Source organism: Dermacentor albipictus, chromosome 1 (genome assembly GCF_038994185.2).
Source record: "Dermacentor albipictus isolate Rhodes 1998 colony chromosome 1, USDA_Dalb.pri_finalv2, whole genome shotgun sequence".
NCBI lineage: Eukaryota > Metazoa > Arthropoda > Arachnida > Ixodida > Ixodidae > Dermacentor > Dermacentor albipictus.
This window is the reverse complement of record NC_091821.1, coordinates 438,096,710-438,114,721: the sequence shown is the minus strand read 5'-3', so window position 1 is coordinate 438,114,721 and position 18,012 is coordinate 438,096,710. Positions and strand designations below refer to the sequence as shown.

The following is an 18,012-nucleotide window of genomic DNA, read 5'->3' as shown; positions in this document are numbered from 1 at the left end:
AACGCTGCTGGACTAAAAAAAATTTTTTTTCAACTTAGTTGCACGTATGGACGGGCGGCTCCTGGCACTGGCAGGATCGGTCGTAAGTCGATGTAATTACATAATAAACGCTTGGGCTGAATCCACTCGTTCAATAGGTTTCAGGTATAGTTAACCATAAATATTCGCGACTGAAGCGCTGGCGCAGAAAATTTATTCCTCACTCTGCAGTCAGTTATACCTTGCCTTCTAAACTGTGAAATTCAAGTTCTCTGCCAGGCTTTACCTTGCAGCGTAAAAACTCATGGTGCAAGCACAAAACAGTGAAAAATCACGTGAAAAACAGATGTGAAGGTGTGAGCTCCTTCCAACTGTCGATGGTTCATCGTTGGTTGGATAAAGTGGTGTTTGCTACAGGTCGGCCTGGCAGTCTCGATCGGCAATTGCTCCGCCTGTGCTACTCTTTCGCTTTCCGGAAAGCGCGAGACCTCTGTTGGTGGTGGTGGTGGTGGTGAATTGTAGCAACAGGCGGGTTTAGCCTTGCGATCAAGGCCGGCAATTTCTCCACCCGAGCGTCTCTTATAGAATCACTGTGGTGTATCACCACATGTCCATTAGACCAGTCTCTCTCAAGAATGTGATAAGGAGATGTGAAGTTTTTTCGCTGGCTATAGCTGGTCCTTCGGGAAACACAAGGTGTTGCAGGCACGTTTGCGAAACGTACTTTTGTTGCAGATTTTCCGGTAGAGCTTCCTTTTTATCTTGGAATTTTGGGCACAACAAGAGAAAGTGTTCGATGTCTCCTGTTTCGTCGCATGTTGTACAGTTCAGAGAATTGATAGGCCCCGTCTTAAATAATCATGGTGGTGTACTAGCAGATCTTGTCCTTATTAGATATGGAAGTGAAGCTTCCTCTCGACGAAATTTTCCTCCCGACGAAATTTCCTCGTTACTCATGGAACCCAAAGTGTCCCAAAGTGATTTCGAATGTCAGATTTCTTAATTATTCTTTGGGTTTCTGACTTTGGGAGGATGATGGAGCGCTGTGTATGCAAGAGCATCAGCTTTTTCATTGGCAGCAATGCAAATATGGGAGGGAATCCACTGAAACTTTACTTTGAAGCCTTTGTTGCCGAGTTCTTTCACTAGGGCTATTGATTTGCGCGGGAACTTGATGGACGGTGCACTGCGGTAGAGTTTTTGCAACGCGGCCTTTCACTCCGTAAGGAGGACCGCATTCTGTGGAGGAAATGTCTTTAGATTGCACAGATCAGCAGCTATTGCCACAACTGTCGACGAAGCTATTAAGTCCAGACGGCCAGACCGCGCATATCTCAGAGACGCAATATAAAGTGCAGCTGGGCAGCCATCTTCCTCTACTTTTACAGAACCATCTGTGCATACTTGGAGGTGATTCGGGTAAGCCATGTTCAAATGTTCCGGAACTAGTGATTTGGCTTCTGCCACTGGAACGCAGCTTTTTGACTGCAGTTTAAGTTAAGTTTTAATTAAGTTTCATGTTATATCCTCGAATGTCCAGAGTGGGTCTACCTTTCCCGCTGTCTCGAGCAGCGTAATCTTAAGAATAGAAGCGTGTTCAGTGCTGCATAAAAATGTGAGCGCGGCCTGTTACTTACACGTCGTAAGAGGGCTTTACCAGGGGAAGACTCACTTAAACGTATGGCTAGTAACAGCGCAAAATGTAGACAAGAGACGAGACAAGAAGACACCACAAGCGCTGACTTTCAACAACGTTTATTCCGAAAGAAACACGGCTTCTTATAACCATTGCCCACACGTGTCGCAGTCACGTGATCGCACATCATGTGAAACATGCACTTTTTTCTTTTTTGCACTCAAGATAGTGGTTGCACGTGCAAAAGCTCAAGTTCTTTGTTGTCAGTAACAAGGACGGCGTTCTAACGCATTGGTCACGAAGTCTGGTAATCTCTGCTGCCTCAGTTACCTCCCGGACCAGCTGGTCATTGTGTTTCTTCAGCACTTTACAGCGTCTGAGTTCTGAGGCGCAATCTTTTGAGGGGCAATCCCTGATATGTTTGCCTAGATTCCTGTTAGCCTGCTCGACGCTAAGTTTGTGTTCCTTTAGTCTTTCATTTGTGCATCTAGAAGGTTGCCCTATATACCTTTTTCCACATTTCAGAGGTATCGAATACACCACGGCTTCTGTGCACTCCACAAAACGATTCTGGTGATTAATCAATCGTGCACCCTTCCTGGTTTATCGGCTCTTCAGCATTGACGCGTCGGCAGAGACTCTTTAGTTTTTTCGGGGCACTAAGCACTACATTAACTCCAGCTTTGCGCCCATTCTTTTTCAAGCGGTGCGATAAGTTGTGCACGTATGGCAGGGCCACGGTCCGTCGCTTTTCTTTCATTTTTGGCTTCTAGCCACCTGGCTCGCCATGGACACGCTCGAGTTTTAGGTTCTTGCTCATTTTTTCCGCAACGGACACAAGAAGTTGCGACGGGTAACCAGCCTTAGTAAGCCGGTCAACCTGCCGGCGGAAACTTTGTTGCACGATTTTTTGAGCGCATTTGTTAGACAAAGGTTTGCGATTGCTCTCTTCACTAGTTTTGAATGCGCTGATTCGAATGGCAGTGGCGCCTTGTCGCCTCTGGGTTCATAGGCGCAGCAGACTTCACATAGGCGCAGACATAGGCGCAGCAGCAGATGCACACGGTGCTGTCGCTTTTCAGAACGCTTCCGGGGTTTCAACTGGTGGGTTCCTGGAACTCCTTTCTGTATAATTGAAGTCCACTTATGTTACGTGGGAAGGGAATGTGCACCTCCAGAAACGCGGCATCTGTATAGGGTCATGTATTGTGCCAGCACTTAGCGATTTGTTTCTTGCCCAGAAAGGTAGATTACTTCAGAACGCCCTAACCACAACAAACGTCCGGGGAGTCTTTCGGTGTGTTGATGATTACTTGGTTCTATGTGATGGCTCTGGCACGAATTCAGATGACGCAGTTTCAGTGGCAGTAACATGCTTTCGTCATGCGCTTCAGCCGCTTGCTGTTACCCACGAGGTCGCCACGCAAGGGTCTTTGAGATTTCTTGATCTCAGACTCGAGCTCTCCAAAGGGAAAGTCTGCTGCGCCTATGAACCCAGAGGCGACAAGGCGCCACTGCCATTCGAATAGGTAAATAGAACACTTATTATTTAACATCGCCATGGCAACTCTCCAAAGAATACTAAATCATCGAACACCAGTGAAGATGTCTATACGTGCCGATGGTACCTGCATGTGGGTCTCCGGCTACAAGCATCGCACCTCGCACGAATAGCCCAGGAAGCAGTAAATGCCATTCAGGGCCACTTGACACGCTTGACTTATCACTGTCAGCGGAGAATTTATCATTCATACCACTTCCTATAATTAAAGGAAAATCTACACGCGTGAAGCTGAATTTGAACGGGTACAAGATTCTACAAGTCCCCAACGTCCGATTTCTTGGCATTACTTAGGACCACAAGCTACTCTGACGCCGCGCTGTTGACCACGTTGTGGCGTCATCGCCACGTGGGCAGTCCAGCAAGACCGTGAGGCGGCGTTGAGGCAGAGCCTTGACGTTCCTCCGTGGGAGACCTGAGCCCGGGTCGCGTTAAACCTTGCCGGACGTACAAGAAAGTTGTATCCATCCATCCATCCATCCATCCATCCATCCATCCATCCATCCATCCATCCATCCATCCATCCATCCATCCATCCATCCATCCATCCATCCATCCATCCATCCATCCATCCATCCATCCATCCATCCATCCATCCATCCATCCATCCATCCATCCATCCATCCATCCATAAAACACTCCCCCTGTGGTACGCCACGAAATATAACAATTTCATATACCCGCCGTGGTTGCTCAGTAGCTATGGTGTTGGTCTGCTGAGCACGAGATCGCGGGATCGAATCCCGGCCACGGCGGCCGCATCTCGATGGGGGTGAGATGCGAAAACACCCGTGTACTTAGATTTAGGTGCACGTTAAAGAACCCCAGGTGGTCGAAATTTCTGGAGTCCTCCACTACGGCGTGCCTCATAATCAGAAAGTGGTTTTGGCACGAAAAACCCCATAAAAAATAACAATTTCATCAATCAAAGTGTCGCCAAGACGAACTCTTATGCGGCGATCACTGAGAAACGTATCTGTGAAGTGCAAGAGATGGCCCGTGACGCCTATATAGCTGGTAACTGGCTGATGATGGCTGTTTGAGACGCGCAGTCGTAAGCCTTGAGGACATCCATGAAAATAGCAAGTGTCGACAGGCCGCCTGCACTGTAATGTTCTATGTGACTTAGCAGGTACAGCACATTGTCTTGAGCACTTAGACGCTGTCGAACCTCAGTCATACACGACTGTAGTTTCCGACCCTGCTCGACGTACTAAGTGAGTCTTGTGCACGCCACGTTCTCCATTAGCGTGGCTGCGCAGGAAGTCAGCGATACCAGTCTGTACGAGTCCAAGCGCGAGACTTCCTTACATACTATCCTCAGTCTTTGGGAGTTCATTAGCTGTTTCACTCACGCGTGTGCAAAACTTCTAGTTTCTAGGTTGTCAGGCAGAGTCTTCCTTCCGACATTGAAGCGCAGGCAGTACCGAATGAAGGGTTCATTTATTACGTAGCAGATTATGCAGATTTATGCATGCCGAAGTAAACTCCGTGATAGACAGCATAGGGAACTACGTGAAGCATTCTTCGTCACACAACCAGTGTAAATTTCCGTAGCCGTCCAGAATAAAGGCAGTTGGCCTTCTCTGAACGTATGTGCAGCTGACGATGTCAGATGGTGGCGCTATTGTGCTTCATGTATATATAGACATATTCAACTGTTGTTTCGGAAAACCACTGAAGTAGCGCACCGCCTTACGTGTGCGTTCGTGTTTATACCAGATGACTCTAACAAAGAAGCCGCTGACGGCACAAGTCCTTGTGTCAGGCGCCATGCCCCGGGGGGCGCAACAGCAAGCCGGCGCCAGTGCACTGATTGCACACAAATACTTCGACAAAGTAATTTGCATATATTGGTAGCAGCAAGGCATAGACGAATACCTAGGCAGAACGGTTAGATAAGGGTTCGCGAACTGCGCAACGTGCGCCATCTGGGAATGTGTGTGTCAGCGTCGTCCGTGTCGTAACTCTCCATTGATGAAGAAACCTCCATTGTACGACCGGGACGAGCAGCCAGTCGATGACAGGTTAGGGAAACCTCCACGTTATCCATTCGGTCAGGCCGGCTAACCTCCCTGTCTTTCCCTCTCTTGCTCATCTCCTCATCTTCTCTCCGCCAGCATCTAGGTTCTCTGTGGAGTGAGCGAGCGAGCGGTAACAAAGCGCAATCTCAAAGAAACATGGATTCCGCTTCCGCTGCACTGAGTGTACACCCCTCTGGCGATGGGCTTGGTGGGCAAACGGAGATCAGGTGGTTTTTGTAGGTCTGTAACAACTGGCGCGCGTTGAAAAAAGGAAAGAACCGGCCGTGGTTGCGTAGTGGCTATATATGGTGTTGGGCTGCTAAGCATGGAGGTCGCGGGATCGAATCACGGCCACAGCGGCCGCATTTCGATGGGGTCTAGATGCGAAAACACCCGTATACATAGATTTGTGTGCACGTTAAAGAACCCCAGGTCGTCCAAATTTCCGGAGTTCCCCATTACGGCGTGCCTAATAATGAAATAGTGGTTTTGGCACGTAAAATCCCATAACTTTTTAACAGAAAAGAAAGATGCGAAACGAATAGCTGCATATAATTACTTGCGTATAGATGCATGCGCACAAAGGTGCAAGGGGCCAAATATATCCTGAGGGGGCGTCAGTACGCTGACTGCGCCTTTTCTTCGTGGGCACCGACGTCTCCTTCCGGGTGCGTCACCAAAATAGTGCTCGCGTCTGGGCCCACACGCACTCCCACTCAAACGCGGCAGGTTTTTCATTCTATTTCGAGGCCATATCAAAGGCCGTGCCACTCAAAGCCGCGCTGTCGCAGCCAGCGGCCCGCAATCGACGACTGAGGCGGAACTTAGAACTTATTTTTTCACGATTTCAGGAGGTCGTGCAGCTGGTCGTACAGATAAGGGAGACATCGCAGGCGCTTTCCGCAAGGCGCCGGCGAAGTCTCGAATCCACAGCAGGTGTTGGTGTAATGCCAGAGCTTCCTTTGCAAATACCTCCGTCATTCTAAGAGGTGATATACCCTTGCTCTCTCGTGATAGTAGGATGAACATTTACGCATTCTCGTTATATCGCTTCCAAGTATATGTGTGCCGCAGGAGCCTCCAAAATTTTGGGCTCCCTTTTTCGTCTATCGAATAAAGGTGCCTATAGCGAAGTTCAACAATTTCTCGTTTTTCATTTGTAGTCGCTTCGGAAAGCTCCCGATGCCCACTTATAACAAAGGTTGCCATCTGTAACAGTGTACGTGCACGTGGCCTCAGAGGTCCCAGGACGCAAAGTCCACGAAAAAAGCTTAGCCTCCTCGATGCCTGGAAGCGTGCAGTGCCGTCTGCCCTTTACCTATATAGGCCCTGCAACTTGTAGTTCTCGGATGCCGCGTTTGGCGGCCAAAAATATCAGCCATTTCTTGCGTTCCGCTGCTGGAAACTTCCGTGGACGCCTGCTCGACTTTGTGCACGTCTGATCCATCCGTACTGCTTAGTTTGTCGTCGCACCACCGCTTCTTGCCATAGCGAAACATCACCCCCTACACTCAAGCAATGGAGACCATCGTAATTAGGACGCCTTTCCTAAAAAAGAAGGAAAAAAATGCAGACTCAGCGCGCACGTTGGAGTCGGTGTCGATCGGAACTTTAGTCAAGCGGCGTGTATTGAATCCTACGCATCTAACGGCGATACGTACAAGTGCGTTTGCTTTCATTCTAGGCAGCGTGCGAGATCATGGATGCTTAAGTTTATATGCCACTAAAAATAACGATTCCTTTCATCTCCTTGTTCTTCTTATTGCTCGCACTGTTGTTCTTGTTCATTTGAAAAGTGGATAATCATTTTTACTTGTTTCCCTGTAGTTTTCCGTTTCTGTGACTCTTGTGTCCGAGCATACGCGAGTGCTGTGCTTGGCATGCAAAACTCAAGAGAGACCTCATTTACAAGTGCCCAAGAACAATTACATCGTCTAAACATTTATATTTGTCAATATTTATAATCTTGTACGCAAACTTTATCTATACGCGAATAGCCCTGCGCTTCTTTACCAATTGCCTTTCTCCTTTTTTTGTAAGAAGGATGACAACTTTAATTTCATGAAAATTTTGCGTTTATGCCTTATACTACTCACTGCTCGTTGCTCTCCCAGAAGCGCAACTAGCAACGTTTCTTTTTAAGTTTTGCTCCGTGTACGTACACTTCTGCCCGCATGAATGAGTGAGTGAGTGAGTGAAGTAACTTTATTTTGGTCCAGAGAAGACGCAGGGGAGACCCCGCGCCACCCGGCTAGTCCCACGTAGGGACCGCCAAGCCGAGCTTGACGGCCCGATCGCGGGCACTCTGGACGGCCAGGGTTTGGTTGTTGAGTTCGGGGCAACATTGGAGCATGAATGAGTGATTTATTTTGATAAATTTGGAACTGTTCGCTACTATGATGTCGCCGGCTTCAGCTCAGACAGGTCACTTGCATTAGACCATGTTACGCAAGTACACGAGTAAAGTTTTGTTTGTTGGTTGTTTTTCTTGCTTTCCCGTTGGAACGTAAGGTTTCTCGAATGATGATCGGCAGTGTTGATCAAACGCATACAGGAAGCGATGAAGGCCAGATGGACAAGAAATATTTATAGGTCAACTTTTCTACATACTATGGCAGGTAAAACAAATGAATTACAACTTGAACAACTGAGAAACAGAGTCTCACTCTTCGACTGTCCCAATGAACGTTAGAGCCGAGTCTTATCTTTTCGTGCATGCTAAGGAGCCTCGCTGATCTATCAGCAACCCTCATTTCAACCGATGCCGGCCGGTCAGCCCATAAAGAAACCCTGAGACTTCCTATACTCTTATCAAAGACAGATGCTACGAGGGGTCTTCGTTCACTTGCTCAAACCAAGACTGAAGCCTTGGGGAACATCCCGTTTTCTCCAACTGCCGTCTTCACCGGTTGCATCCTACATTGAAGCTGCAGATTTCATCAAACTTCTCTCGCCGTGATGCAACTTTACTGTGCCACCTCTGTTTAGGGAAGGCTTTTACGAAAGCCTACTCGTTCCTTATTAGAATGCCCGACACACCAATCTGTGGCTCGTGCAACTGTGAAGAGACGATTGGGCACGTGTTGTGTTTTTGTGATCTCTATGACAACGAACGCGACGTTCTTCAGAGGGTGAATTAAACCGATTACATAACAGACCATTTTCAGAGATTCTCGGACCATGGCTCCGTGCGTCACAGGCTTACAAGCCGACGCGGGCACTGCTACATTTCATGAAAGCTACTGGCCTCAGTGACCGATTATAGGCGTGAAGTTATGGACATCCGCATGTACTCACACCGACAGTGCCTTCTTCCCTCCCTCTCCTTTCTTTACTTCCCTTAAACCCCTTTCCATGAGTAGGGTAGCAAACCGGACGTGCGTCTGGTTGATCTCCCTACCTTTCCTTCCTTTCTTTTCATCCTCCTCATTTCAGCCCAGTCTAAGGGACAGCATATCCTGTAACAGAATGGATAACCGGGCTAGTTGGTTTACTTGCATCTTGAAACTGTAAAAACGCACAAAGACAAGAAACGAAGAGAGTAGACAGGGCGAAGCGCTTAGTCCTGTCCACACTCTTCGTTTATTGTCTTTGTGCGCTTTTACAGTTTCAAGAAGACACCATATCGCCTCGGTTATTATAGCTCAAACATATAAAGAAAAAGGCCAGTAGGGCCGTTGGCCCGTCCCACAGGTGCAGTTGCCAGTGAGAGTTAAAAGTTTCTTAAGCCGCAACACAAAGGAATGGGCTTTCTCTTAAAAGTAAACGTATTGGAAAACAGAACCGTTTTCCTTCTCTCTATTACCAACTCCGTTCCCCTCTCCGATTTTCGCATAGTCAGTGACGGCCTCAGTAAAACACGCCAGGCCCGCACAATATATTGCCAAGCCATCTCAATCTTCGCTGGCGTCTTTACCGTCGGAAGCAGGAGCCCCAGCACGTTGTACGGCAGCCCCACTCAAGGTTTGTCCGCGTGGGAGAATTATGACCGTTCGTGGCATCCGAACTTAGTGTCTACAAGAACGACTGCCTCCGAATGCGCTCTTCGCGTGCGTACTGCATCTCTACGGCGCGCACTGCAAGTCGTCATTCGACACCACGCGGGCTTTCCTCGGCACTCAACAACAAAGCCCGACGGTTGCCGCCCGGACGCGTAGGGGGTGCAGACCACCGCTCCGCACGTGCACCGCGTGGCCAATATTGCTAGGTCACTCTAAACCTCGGCGCCGTCTCCAGCCATCGAGGGACTCGGGAGCCGCCGCTACAACACCACGTACAGCAGTCCCACTACAGGATTGTCTGCGTGAACCTGTTATGGCCGTCGGCGTAATGCCAACTCAGTGCGCACGCGACGGAGTTCTCCGAATCCGCTTTCCGAGTCCGCACCGCGCCTCCCTGGCGCGCACCGTGACTCGTCACCCGACGCCACGCGGCTCCTTTGACCCCTCATAAAACACAACCGGTTGCCCCCCCCCCCCCCCCGGGACGCGTAGGGTAGTGTACCCCCCCCCCCCCCCTCCATACACGAAGCACGTGGGCAACTCGGGACACTGAGGAAGAGAGAGAGAGAGATAGCAAAGAGAGGAAAGGCCAGGAAGTCAACCAGACGAGCGTCCGGTTTGCTACCCTACACTGGGGGAAGGGAATGCAATAACGCTCGCACATGTACTTAGGTTTAGGTGCACGTGAAAGACACACCAGGGGGTCAAAGTTAATCCAGATTCCCCCATTACGGCGTGATTCGCAACCAGAACGTTTCAGAATACAGGCACAGATCGTGGTTTTCACACGTGAAACCCCGGAAATTTAAAGTCTGCAGGAAGCCAGAAACTCCCGGCGCAGTAGCGCAGCCGAAAACAAATCGATCTGCGAACGGGAGCTTTTTCCGCACCGGCGTCCTTCCGTGAAAGTGGGAGCAAAACGCCTCGGCGATGCGTGACTCGACAGTTTGCAATGGCGAAACAGAGCGAACGGGATGTGGTTAGCGCGTCACGAAGTCGCCGTTGCGCAAACGATGAAGTCGTGACCTGTGTGTGCGAAGCCGAGTCGTGCGTCTTCTTTTCTTGCGTCGATTTGCGCTGGTCTACGGGTAAGAGAGCGGCTCTTTCACTGATGTGATGGTCTTGGACTGCTGTGAGAGCATTTGACAAGAAAAGAAACGAAACATAATAGACAGGCGTCTTAACGGTGCCAGAGTGACAATAGCTTTGGGGCGCGACATGCTCGACATCATTCACACATCAAATGGCATTTTCCGTCGAAAGAGCTGGTTCTGCGCTCAGTAAAAGGCCGTTAATTGCGTAATGCGGAGAAAAAGCAGGCCATATACGAAATGTAAAGGAAGGTGGGGAACCAAACGGACGTCCGGATTGCTATCCTAAACTGGGGGATTCAGCAACCGGTAGGGAAAAAAATGAAAGAGAAAGGAAAAGGCCCGACACAAGAATCGCGCGCAAGAAACGATACTGAAATTACCGAACGTTGCAGACGATGTTCGAAATTTACAGTCGCACTATTATAAACCGACCTCATTTGACCTAACCTAAACCCCGGGCTCTTATCGTAATCAAGGTGTCAAGACGTGGTCTGATGACATCATTCCTCTCACCTTGCGTTCCCTGTGTCACAGCGTCCGGTACTGTTGTTGTGGTTCCGAATTAATGGTGAGGGTTATTAGCGCAAAGTAAGACGCACGTGCCAGAATATGGGACGAAACAAGCGCTTTGTGTGCTTACTTATTTAGCACTAATTCCCATCAACAGCTATTCAACGTCAAGCAGCCAAACAGTTTGGCCTTCTGTCCTGAATGTTTGTGGCGCCTACCCACAGGGTGGAATCATCCATGAATAAACTAATCACCACTTTGCACATGTTCCTATGGGTGGGCAGCGCAACCCGGACGAAGGACGAGAGGAAGTACACAGTACCAGTTTGTTTCCCATTGAGGAAGACGAAAAAGACTATAGGAGGTGCAAGACGTCAGAGAGCTATAGCCTCGACAAGCGGGCATATTCTGACGCCGCCTTTCCTTTCCTTCGGGACCCAGCTAGCTGCATATTGACTCGTGGGTAATGGGCGACCTCTTGTTTGCCGGACCTTATAGGACATTGTTTGGTTTGCGATGACTTGCTGGTGCACGAACGAAAGTTCGTGACGCCCCCGTCAGGATCGCTGTCGTGACCCACACTCCACATCACTCTGCCTAGAAGTTGTAGCTGCACATGTTGGGTAATTCATCTTCCAGCCTAAGAGCGCAAAAACACACTCTCACATACAAGCACTCACTCACCCTCCCCCCCCCCCCAAAAAAAAAACTCCCCCTTTCAAACAATCGCTTGTGCTAAGAAAAAAGAAAGAAAAGGTGTGTGTGTGTGTCTGTGTGTGTGTGTGTGTGGGGGGGGGGGTGTGTGCGTGTGTGTGTGTGTGTGTGTGTGTGTGTGTGTGTGTGTGTGTGTGTGTGTCTGTGTGTGTGTAGATGGGTGGGTGGGTGGGTGTTGGGGAGGAAGGGTCTCTTTTTTTTGGGGGGGGGGCTGTTTGTATGGGATGTGTACGGTACGCTGCTTGCCTATGATGTGGTGAGGCGCTATTTTCCGTGATCCGTTCCATTAATTTTTTTTACTAGGCTTAAAAATTGTCACATGACGCTATCTTCTAGTGTTTTTCCTTCTTACCCGTTCTCCTTAATGGCGATGTGGATGCCACTACACAAGAGGAATGAAGGCTTTCGGTGGGACCCGCCTGGCTGGGACATTTCCTGTCCTCTTCTGTACGAATTTTCGAGCACCCTTCCGCCGCTAACCGTCAGTCATCGCCGCACTCTTTCTCTTCGCTGCAAGCGTTAACATTTGAGAATTATTTCGGTGCTTGCTTCACGCTATCTCAAGACAGAACGGCAGCCACGTGCTAAGCCTTTGAATCGCTTCCAAGATTCTTGCGGTGCCTGCATATTTGCGAGCTTTGTGGGCCCAAAAGACCGGCCAGGGTCAGGTGTCTCGGAAACGGAGTGCGTGAAAACCATACTGTAGCACGTGCTGCGGGTGCTTACAGCAAAACAACGCATACCAAAGTAGATGTCACGGCGTGTGTGGCGTCGCACGTGACAGGTATAGTGGCACTCTCTGTTTGCTTCCTGGGCTTCTTCGGTGTTTCTTGTGAAGGCAAACCACTTGCACTCCGCGGCCAGTGTCAACGCCCGTGCCTCGCTCGGGCCTGCCGGGACTCACCGCGTGCGTAATATATGATGGCATCGCACAGTGCGGTCTCGCACTAAACCTCCACACCTGTTTCATACACGTCATGTCGTGTCTACGAAGTGAAACATTCCGCGAATGCGAAAGGTGTGTACCACTACACGCGCGCAGCGCGCGCATTAAGCAGAAACGAACGGACCTGCATGTTGAGTCGCACGAGTGAATCTCGGAAGATGTGCTGCCCCACATTGCGCGGGAGGGGAAAAAGCCGCGGGCGCTGATCATATGCACAGCCCGCTCATGCGTGTCACATCACGAGGGAAAGGCTGCGGGAGTGAGGAGAGCGTCGACGGGCACTCGTCGTCGAGATCTTCTGGAAGCATCTCTCTCGCCCCCTTCCATCTCGGCTGCCTGACGGATACACGCAACTGGAAGAAAAAGATGGTAATAAAAGAAAGCAACCCGAGATTCAGGCGGGGGGAAAAAACGCAGAAACGAAAGCAAGCGGGAGAGAAAGAAAGGACACGTGATCAGATGCGTATACTACAGTGATGCAGTCGACGAAGCCGGAATAGGATACTTGAGCGCGTGGCACACGAGAACGTACGTGAAGGGTGGGGATAAAAAAAGAAGAAAAAAAACTGCGTTAAAATGAAAGAATTAAGAAAACACGAGAAACTGAGAAAGGCTTTTGCGAGAAGGTAGCTGGAGAAGCGGAGAGCCACGGGGGTTGTTCTAGGAAGGAAACTAGAGAAACCCCAGAAGGATAGGTCTCTCTTCTTTTCTTTCTCTCTCTCTTTCTTCTCTCTCTGCCTCCTGATACCCTTCGCCACTACAGCCAGCCAGAAGAGATCGGACTCTGCCGCATCGGATCCCCGATCCACGGAGACGTCGGCGGGCAGAGTGCAGTCTAGTTCGTTCCAAGCCGGCGACGACGTCCCGGCAAAAGACAAGAACCCGGTGGTGCGCTATCGGCCGCCGACGCCGCTGCTGCTGCTGGCTCAGCTGTATATTGCTGCTGCCGCCACTGCTGCTGCCAGCGAAAGGAAAAGCGCGACGTCTCCAATTTACAGCGGCAATCGGGGCTCGTTTACTGTGCGCCCCTACGCCGATCCGGAACGCTGCCCCCTTCCAGCAAGCAGACGGCGAGAGAGCGCCCAGCAATATAGACGAACCGAGTTCCGCCCCTTCCTCCCTCCCAATTCTCTCCGGCTCTTCCTCCTTCTGGCCGTTGTCTGACTGGCCACGTCGAGAACAGAGAGAAGCCTAAGCAGCGAAATTTTGGGGCACGCGCCTCCGACCTGGTCTTCCAAGCAGTTCTTCGAATCTGAGCCTAGCGTGTAATCGCCTTACGCACTGTTTGCAAGTAGGCCTTAGTCGACCTCATCAGCGACGTATCACTCATCGGTCTGCTGAAGAGAGGTTGTGTCAGTGACTGCTCCGCATCACGTTGTCGAACCCTCGCACTTCGCCTTTAAGCTGCCCGAAGTTTTGGCGACACTGGTGTGCTCAGTGAAAGTTCTTCGACGCAGTGTGATAGCGAGTCAACTTCTGCAAGAACAGCCACTGCGATCCAAGGCCAGCCACGTTTCCTGGTTGAATGAACCGTGCCTTCGCGTGGAGTGCTGCAATTTTTAATTGTGCTGTTTAATCGTGCGCCGTCTTTTTTTTTCTTGGCATTGATTTACATCGAGCATCGGCTTTGTTTATCCCGATTTGTGACAACAGCTGTGTGCAAAGTGGTTGATATCAACAGTTCCTTGAGCAGCTCCGGATTTGTGATTTTTCTGCTCAATCGGTGACGTGCATTAGCGAGCAGCTGGCAACTTGTGTGACGTGCAGCACGATTCGGCATCCGGATTTATCTGCCCTGCGCCAAGCTGTTCTGGTGGGCGATATACACGTTTATTGAAGTCGGGTGCCGTTGGTCAGCATGTCAACAATGGTGCCAAAGGAAGTCATCCATCGCCTCTTTTCCAAGAAGCTTTCAATAGAGTAAGTACGCCCCATTTTGTATTCGTTTCGTGCTGGCGCCACACGTCGTCGTAGCACACCCTGCAAAATCTGTAGCGCAGCTTTGTGAACTCCATCCCACAGTATCGGCTTGCTTTTGGCTCTAACATTCCGACGAACTCCATGACTTTCATGAGTTCCTACCGTCGCAGGACTTTTCGGGCCGACGGCAGGCCTGCGCATGCAGTATGCGCTCTTAATCACGCAACCACGCTCGCGGCAAGGAAACTTATGCGTACTGCGAATCTGGTAGCCGCTTAATATGAAAAAGAATTATGACGATCTTATGACCCTTCGATCGCAGAAAAATATGAATCAATGCATGGCGTCGAGTACAGCGGCAAAACACCCGCCACCTTGCCTCAGTCATTGTAACGTTCTCTTGCTGAGCACGAGGTCGCTGATTCATATGACCTGTGGACTTGAGGTATATCAGGAGCGCTTTCGTGCCTTTCTGTGCCTTCGAAGCGTACGTCCATGGTCCAAGGATCTTCACTACTGGAAATGGTCTAGGGTTCAGCTGGTTCAGTGCTGTCCGAAGAACTTTGCGCTCGACGTCGTATTGGGGACAGGTGCATAGGATGTGTTCAATCGTTTCTGTTGTTCCGCAAGAGTCGCACATGGGCGTATCTCCGATTCCAATGCAGAACGAATAGGCCTTCGTAAGTGCCACCCCGAGCCAGAGGCGGTACAACACTGTCGCCTCAGAGCGGGATATTTTTTATGGCACTTGTAGCTTTAAGGATGGATCCAGCCTATGAAGATGACGCTTCGGGAGGTTGGGAGAAGACCAGTATTTGTGTGTCATAGCTTCAGCTAGAATATGAAGCTTTCTTGCAGCATCTGTTCTTGATAAGGGGGATTGGAACTTGTCGGGCATCCAGATGGGCAGACCGGGCGGCTTCATCGGCGAGGTCATTACCAGCAATGCCGGTATGTCCAGGTAGCCACTGGAATATAATTTCATGCCCTTTAGCGATAGCTTGATAGTGATCTTCTCTTATTTCATATGTCAGCTGCTCGTGAGTCCTATGATAAAGGTCAAAATGTAGACTCTAAAGTGCTGCCTTAGAGTCACACAAGAATGACCCATTTCTGAGGTGTCTCTTGCAGGAGATATTTGACAGCAGTGCGCAGGAAAGCAAGATCTGCCGCTGTTGATGTCATGTAGGACAGTTTGAATCTGACTGTGGTTTTCATAACCGGAATGACAACGGCACCTGAAGAGCTGGTAGGTGAGACCGAACTATTGCTCAGATACTGAGATTCAGGTGCGGGAAAACATATGGGGCACATCTGTACACTCCATGCTTTAGTTGTACAAAGCTCTGTTCCTGGGCTATTTACACTACAGCCTTCCAGTGTTGTCCAGTACGTGCAAGTGAAATATTCGCTCATTGGAGAGCTTACAGGGCCAAGCGTTTCGCACGTGTTTAGGACTTCCTCGCTGTGCATGAACGGCTGCAACAATCGTGCTAGCCAAAGATCATTTCATGCAAACGTGCGTTGCTGTGCATTGTCTCAGGACGCATATCTGTCATCTTTCCCGCATCCCTGATCATCACTTGGCGTTCTTGCCATCGCAGAGACCCCTTGCAACGTTTTATGAGGTTATAATTACCCATACAGATTGTCTTCCATTAGGATACCTACCAGCGGCAAGTCCTTGATTATCCTTGTGGTGTCTCCAACGGCCTCAGGTGCGCCTGAGTACTCCGGATGTCAAGAAGGCCGATCACCCAACAATAGCTCTGAAACAGATGACGCTGCTATTAATCAATGAGACATACGGGTACCGAAGTCGATAGACAGTTCGTATAAAGGGCCGCTAGTTTTTCAAGCATTATGTCTCCACCATCTTTGATTAAAACGACTGGTAGTCCATCTTCTCCTGCCGCTTTTCCCCGTTTCATGCCTTGCAAGGCCCTTTTAACTTCATCGCTAATTATAGAAGCAACCTCTGTAACCTGTTCATTACTACTTTGAATGGCGGTATACGTGGCTGCTTTGGGTATTCGAATACCTCTTATTTTCTTAGTTTTGACAGTTCCGCGAGTTTCATCTGATCTCTTGAGTTGGACACTTTCATTTTTCGTCGTTTTATGCGAAGCATATTACGAGAGCTCAACCCAGCTCCTCAGGCGCGGCGGTGTCGCCTTCAATTACCTTTGACCCCATGCCATACCACGTGACATCGTGACGTCACGACAGAGGAGAAACGGGGCTCCAACTCGCGCCGTCGCTCGCGGCGTCGCGGCGGTATATAAGCAGCTGCGCTTGTTTCTAGATGGCTTTGGCTCAACTCTTGCAAGATGGGCTGGGTGGGAATCGAACCAGGGTCTCCGGAGTGTGAGACGGAGAAGCTACCACTGGGCCACGAGTACGAAGCTTCAAAGCGGTACAAAGGCGCCTCTAGTGAATGCGGTGTTGCCTTAGAAACGAGCTGTTTCCAAGGCTCAGGCGTGCGTCGCTTGCTCAGGCGCACATTTCGTTGCCGCGCCGAACGCGGCGTTGCTCGACGCTCACCGCGTCCAATGCGGGGCGCGTAGTCGCTGCGCCGTAGCCCATTGTCTTACACCCCTTGGCGGGTCGACGGGAACGCTCTCGCGTTCCACTCTTGAAGGCGAAGCAGAGTAACGCATGAGTTGTTTCTTCGTCTAGCCGAACCAAATATAGCCAAGCAACAGCAGTTCACCAGGCTAAACAGTGGTTCAACAACTAAAATAAAGGCTAGTATGCTTCGCATCCTGGGCTTAACCTTAGCTAAGCCACAGCCATTTTTTTTTATTAAGTCCTTTGTTACTTGGGAGGGCTTACCTACTGGTTGCCTTGGTGCCTTACCTAGCTCCCACTTCAGTTGCTGCTTCTGAAGCCAGCTTAGTTACGGTTTCATGCATTGCCTCTATGTCATCTTCATCTCTCCTGTTCTAAGGCTGCATATTTGTTTGTAAACGCCAACCTGAATTAGTCTGCATTTACCTTAACTGAGTCTATATATAGGTTGGCCTGTTTCTTCTTGACCAATTTTACTCTCTCTCTCTCTTCAAACTGAGGCGAATACTAGCCCTCACTAACCTATTATCACTGCACTTTACCCTACCTAACACTTCTACATCCTGCACAATGCTGGGATCGGCAGAAATTATGAAATCAATTTCATTCCTTGTTTCACCATTAGGGCTTCTTGAGGTCCATTTTTTGTTCCAACGCTTCCTGAAGAAGGTGTCCATTACTCGCAACTAAGCTCTCCGCGATTTCTACCAACATCTCTCCTCGAATGTTCCTAGAATCCATGCCGTAGTTGCCAGCTGCTTGTTCGCCAGCCGGATTTTTCCCCGCTTTTGCATTGAAGTGGCCAAAAACACGATGTGCTCAGAATGAATCCGAATAGCCCTCTGTGCAGCTTGCGTACGTTAAACCTCACAATTTCAACAAGCGCATTGCCTGTGAAGCACGGTTTTGATGTAAGTGACGTAATCATGTTACATTATAGTCGACACACGTAATGACTTCTTTTTGGGCTAGTTGGCTTTGGGTCATGTAGAACGTTTTTCAGCGCGAATTGACGAGAAACTAGAAGAGGAAGTGATGCAGACAAGGCACTGAACT

The 18,012-nt window shown here is 49.6% G+C and overlaps 1 protein-coding gene across 3 annotated transcripts in view; it reads left to right on the top strand.

Annotated features, from left to right (window-relative positions):
* The window catches only part of fray (oxidative stress responsive kinase frayed), a 254,683-nt gene that overhangs the window by 82,486 nt on the left and 154,185 nt on the right, over positions 1–18,012 (top strand). Inside the window, exon 1 of one of the 3 annotated variants that reach the window (XM_065436140.1) lies at positions 13,330–14,385. The exons of the other annotated variants lie outside the window; for them this stretch is intronic. Coding sequence (XP_065292212.1) covers positions 14,324–14,385 — 62 coding nt within the window. The 5' untranslated portion in view covers positions 13,330–14,323. Of the gene's footprint in view, positions 1–13,329; positions 14,386–18,012 lie in introns of those variants that run through there. 3 annotated transcript variants of the gene reach the window in all.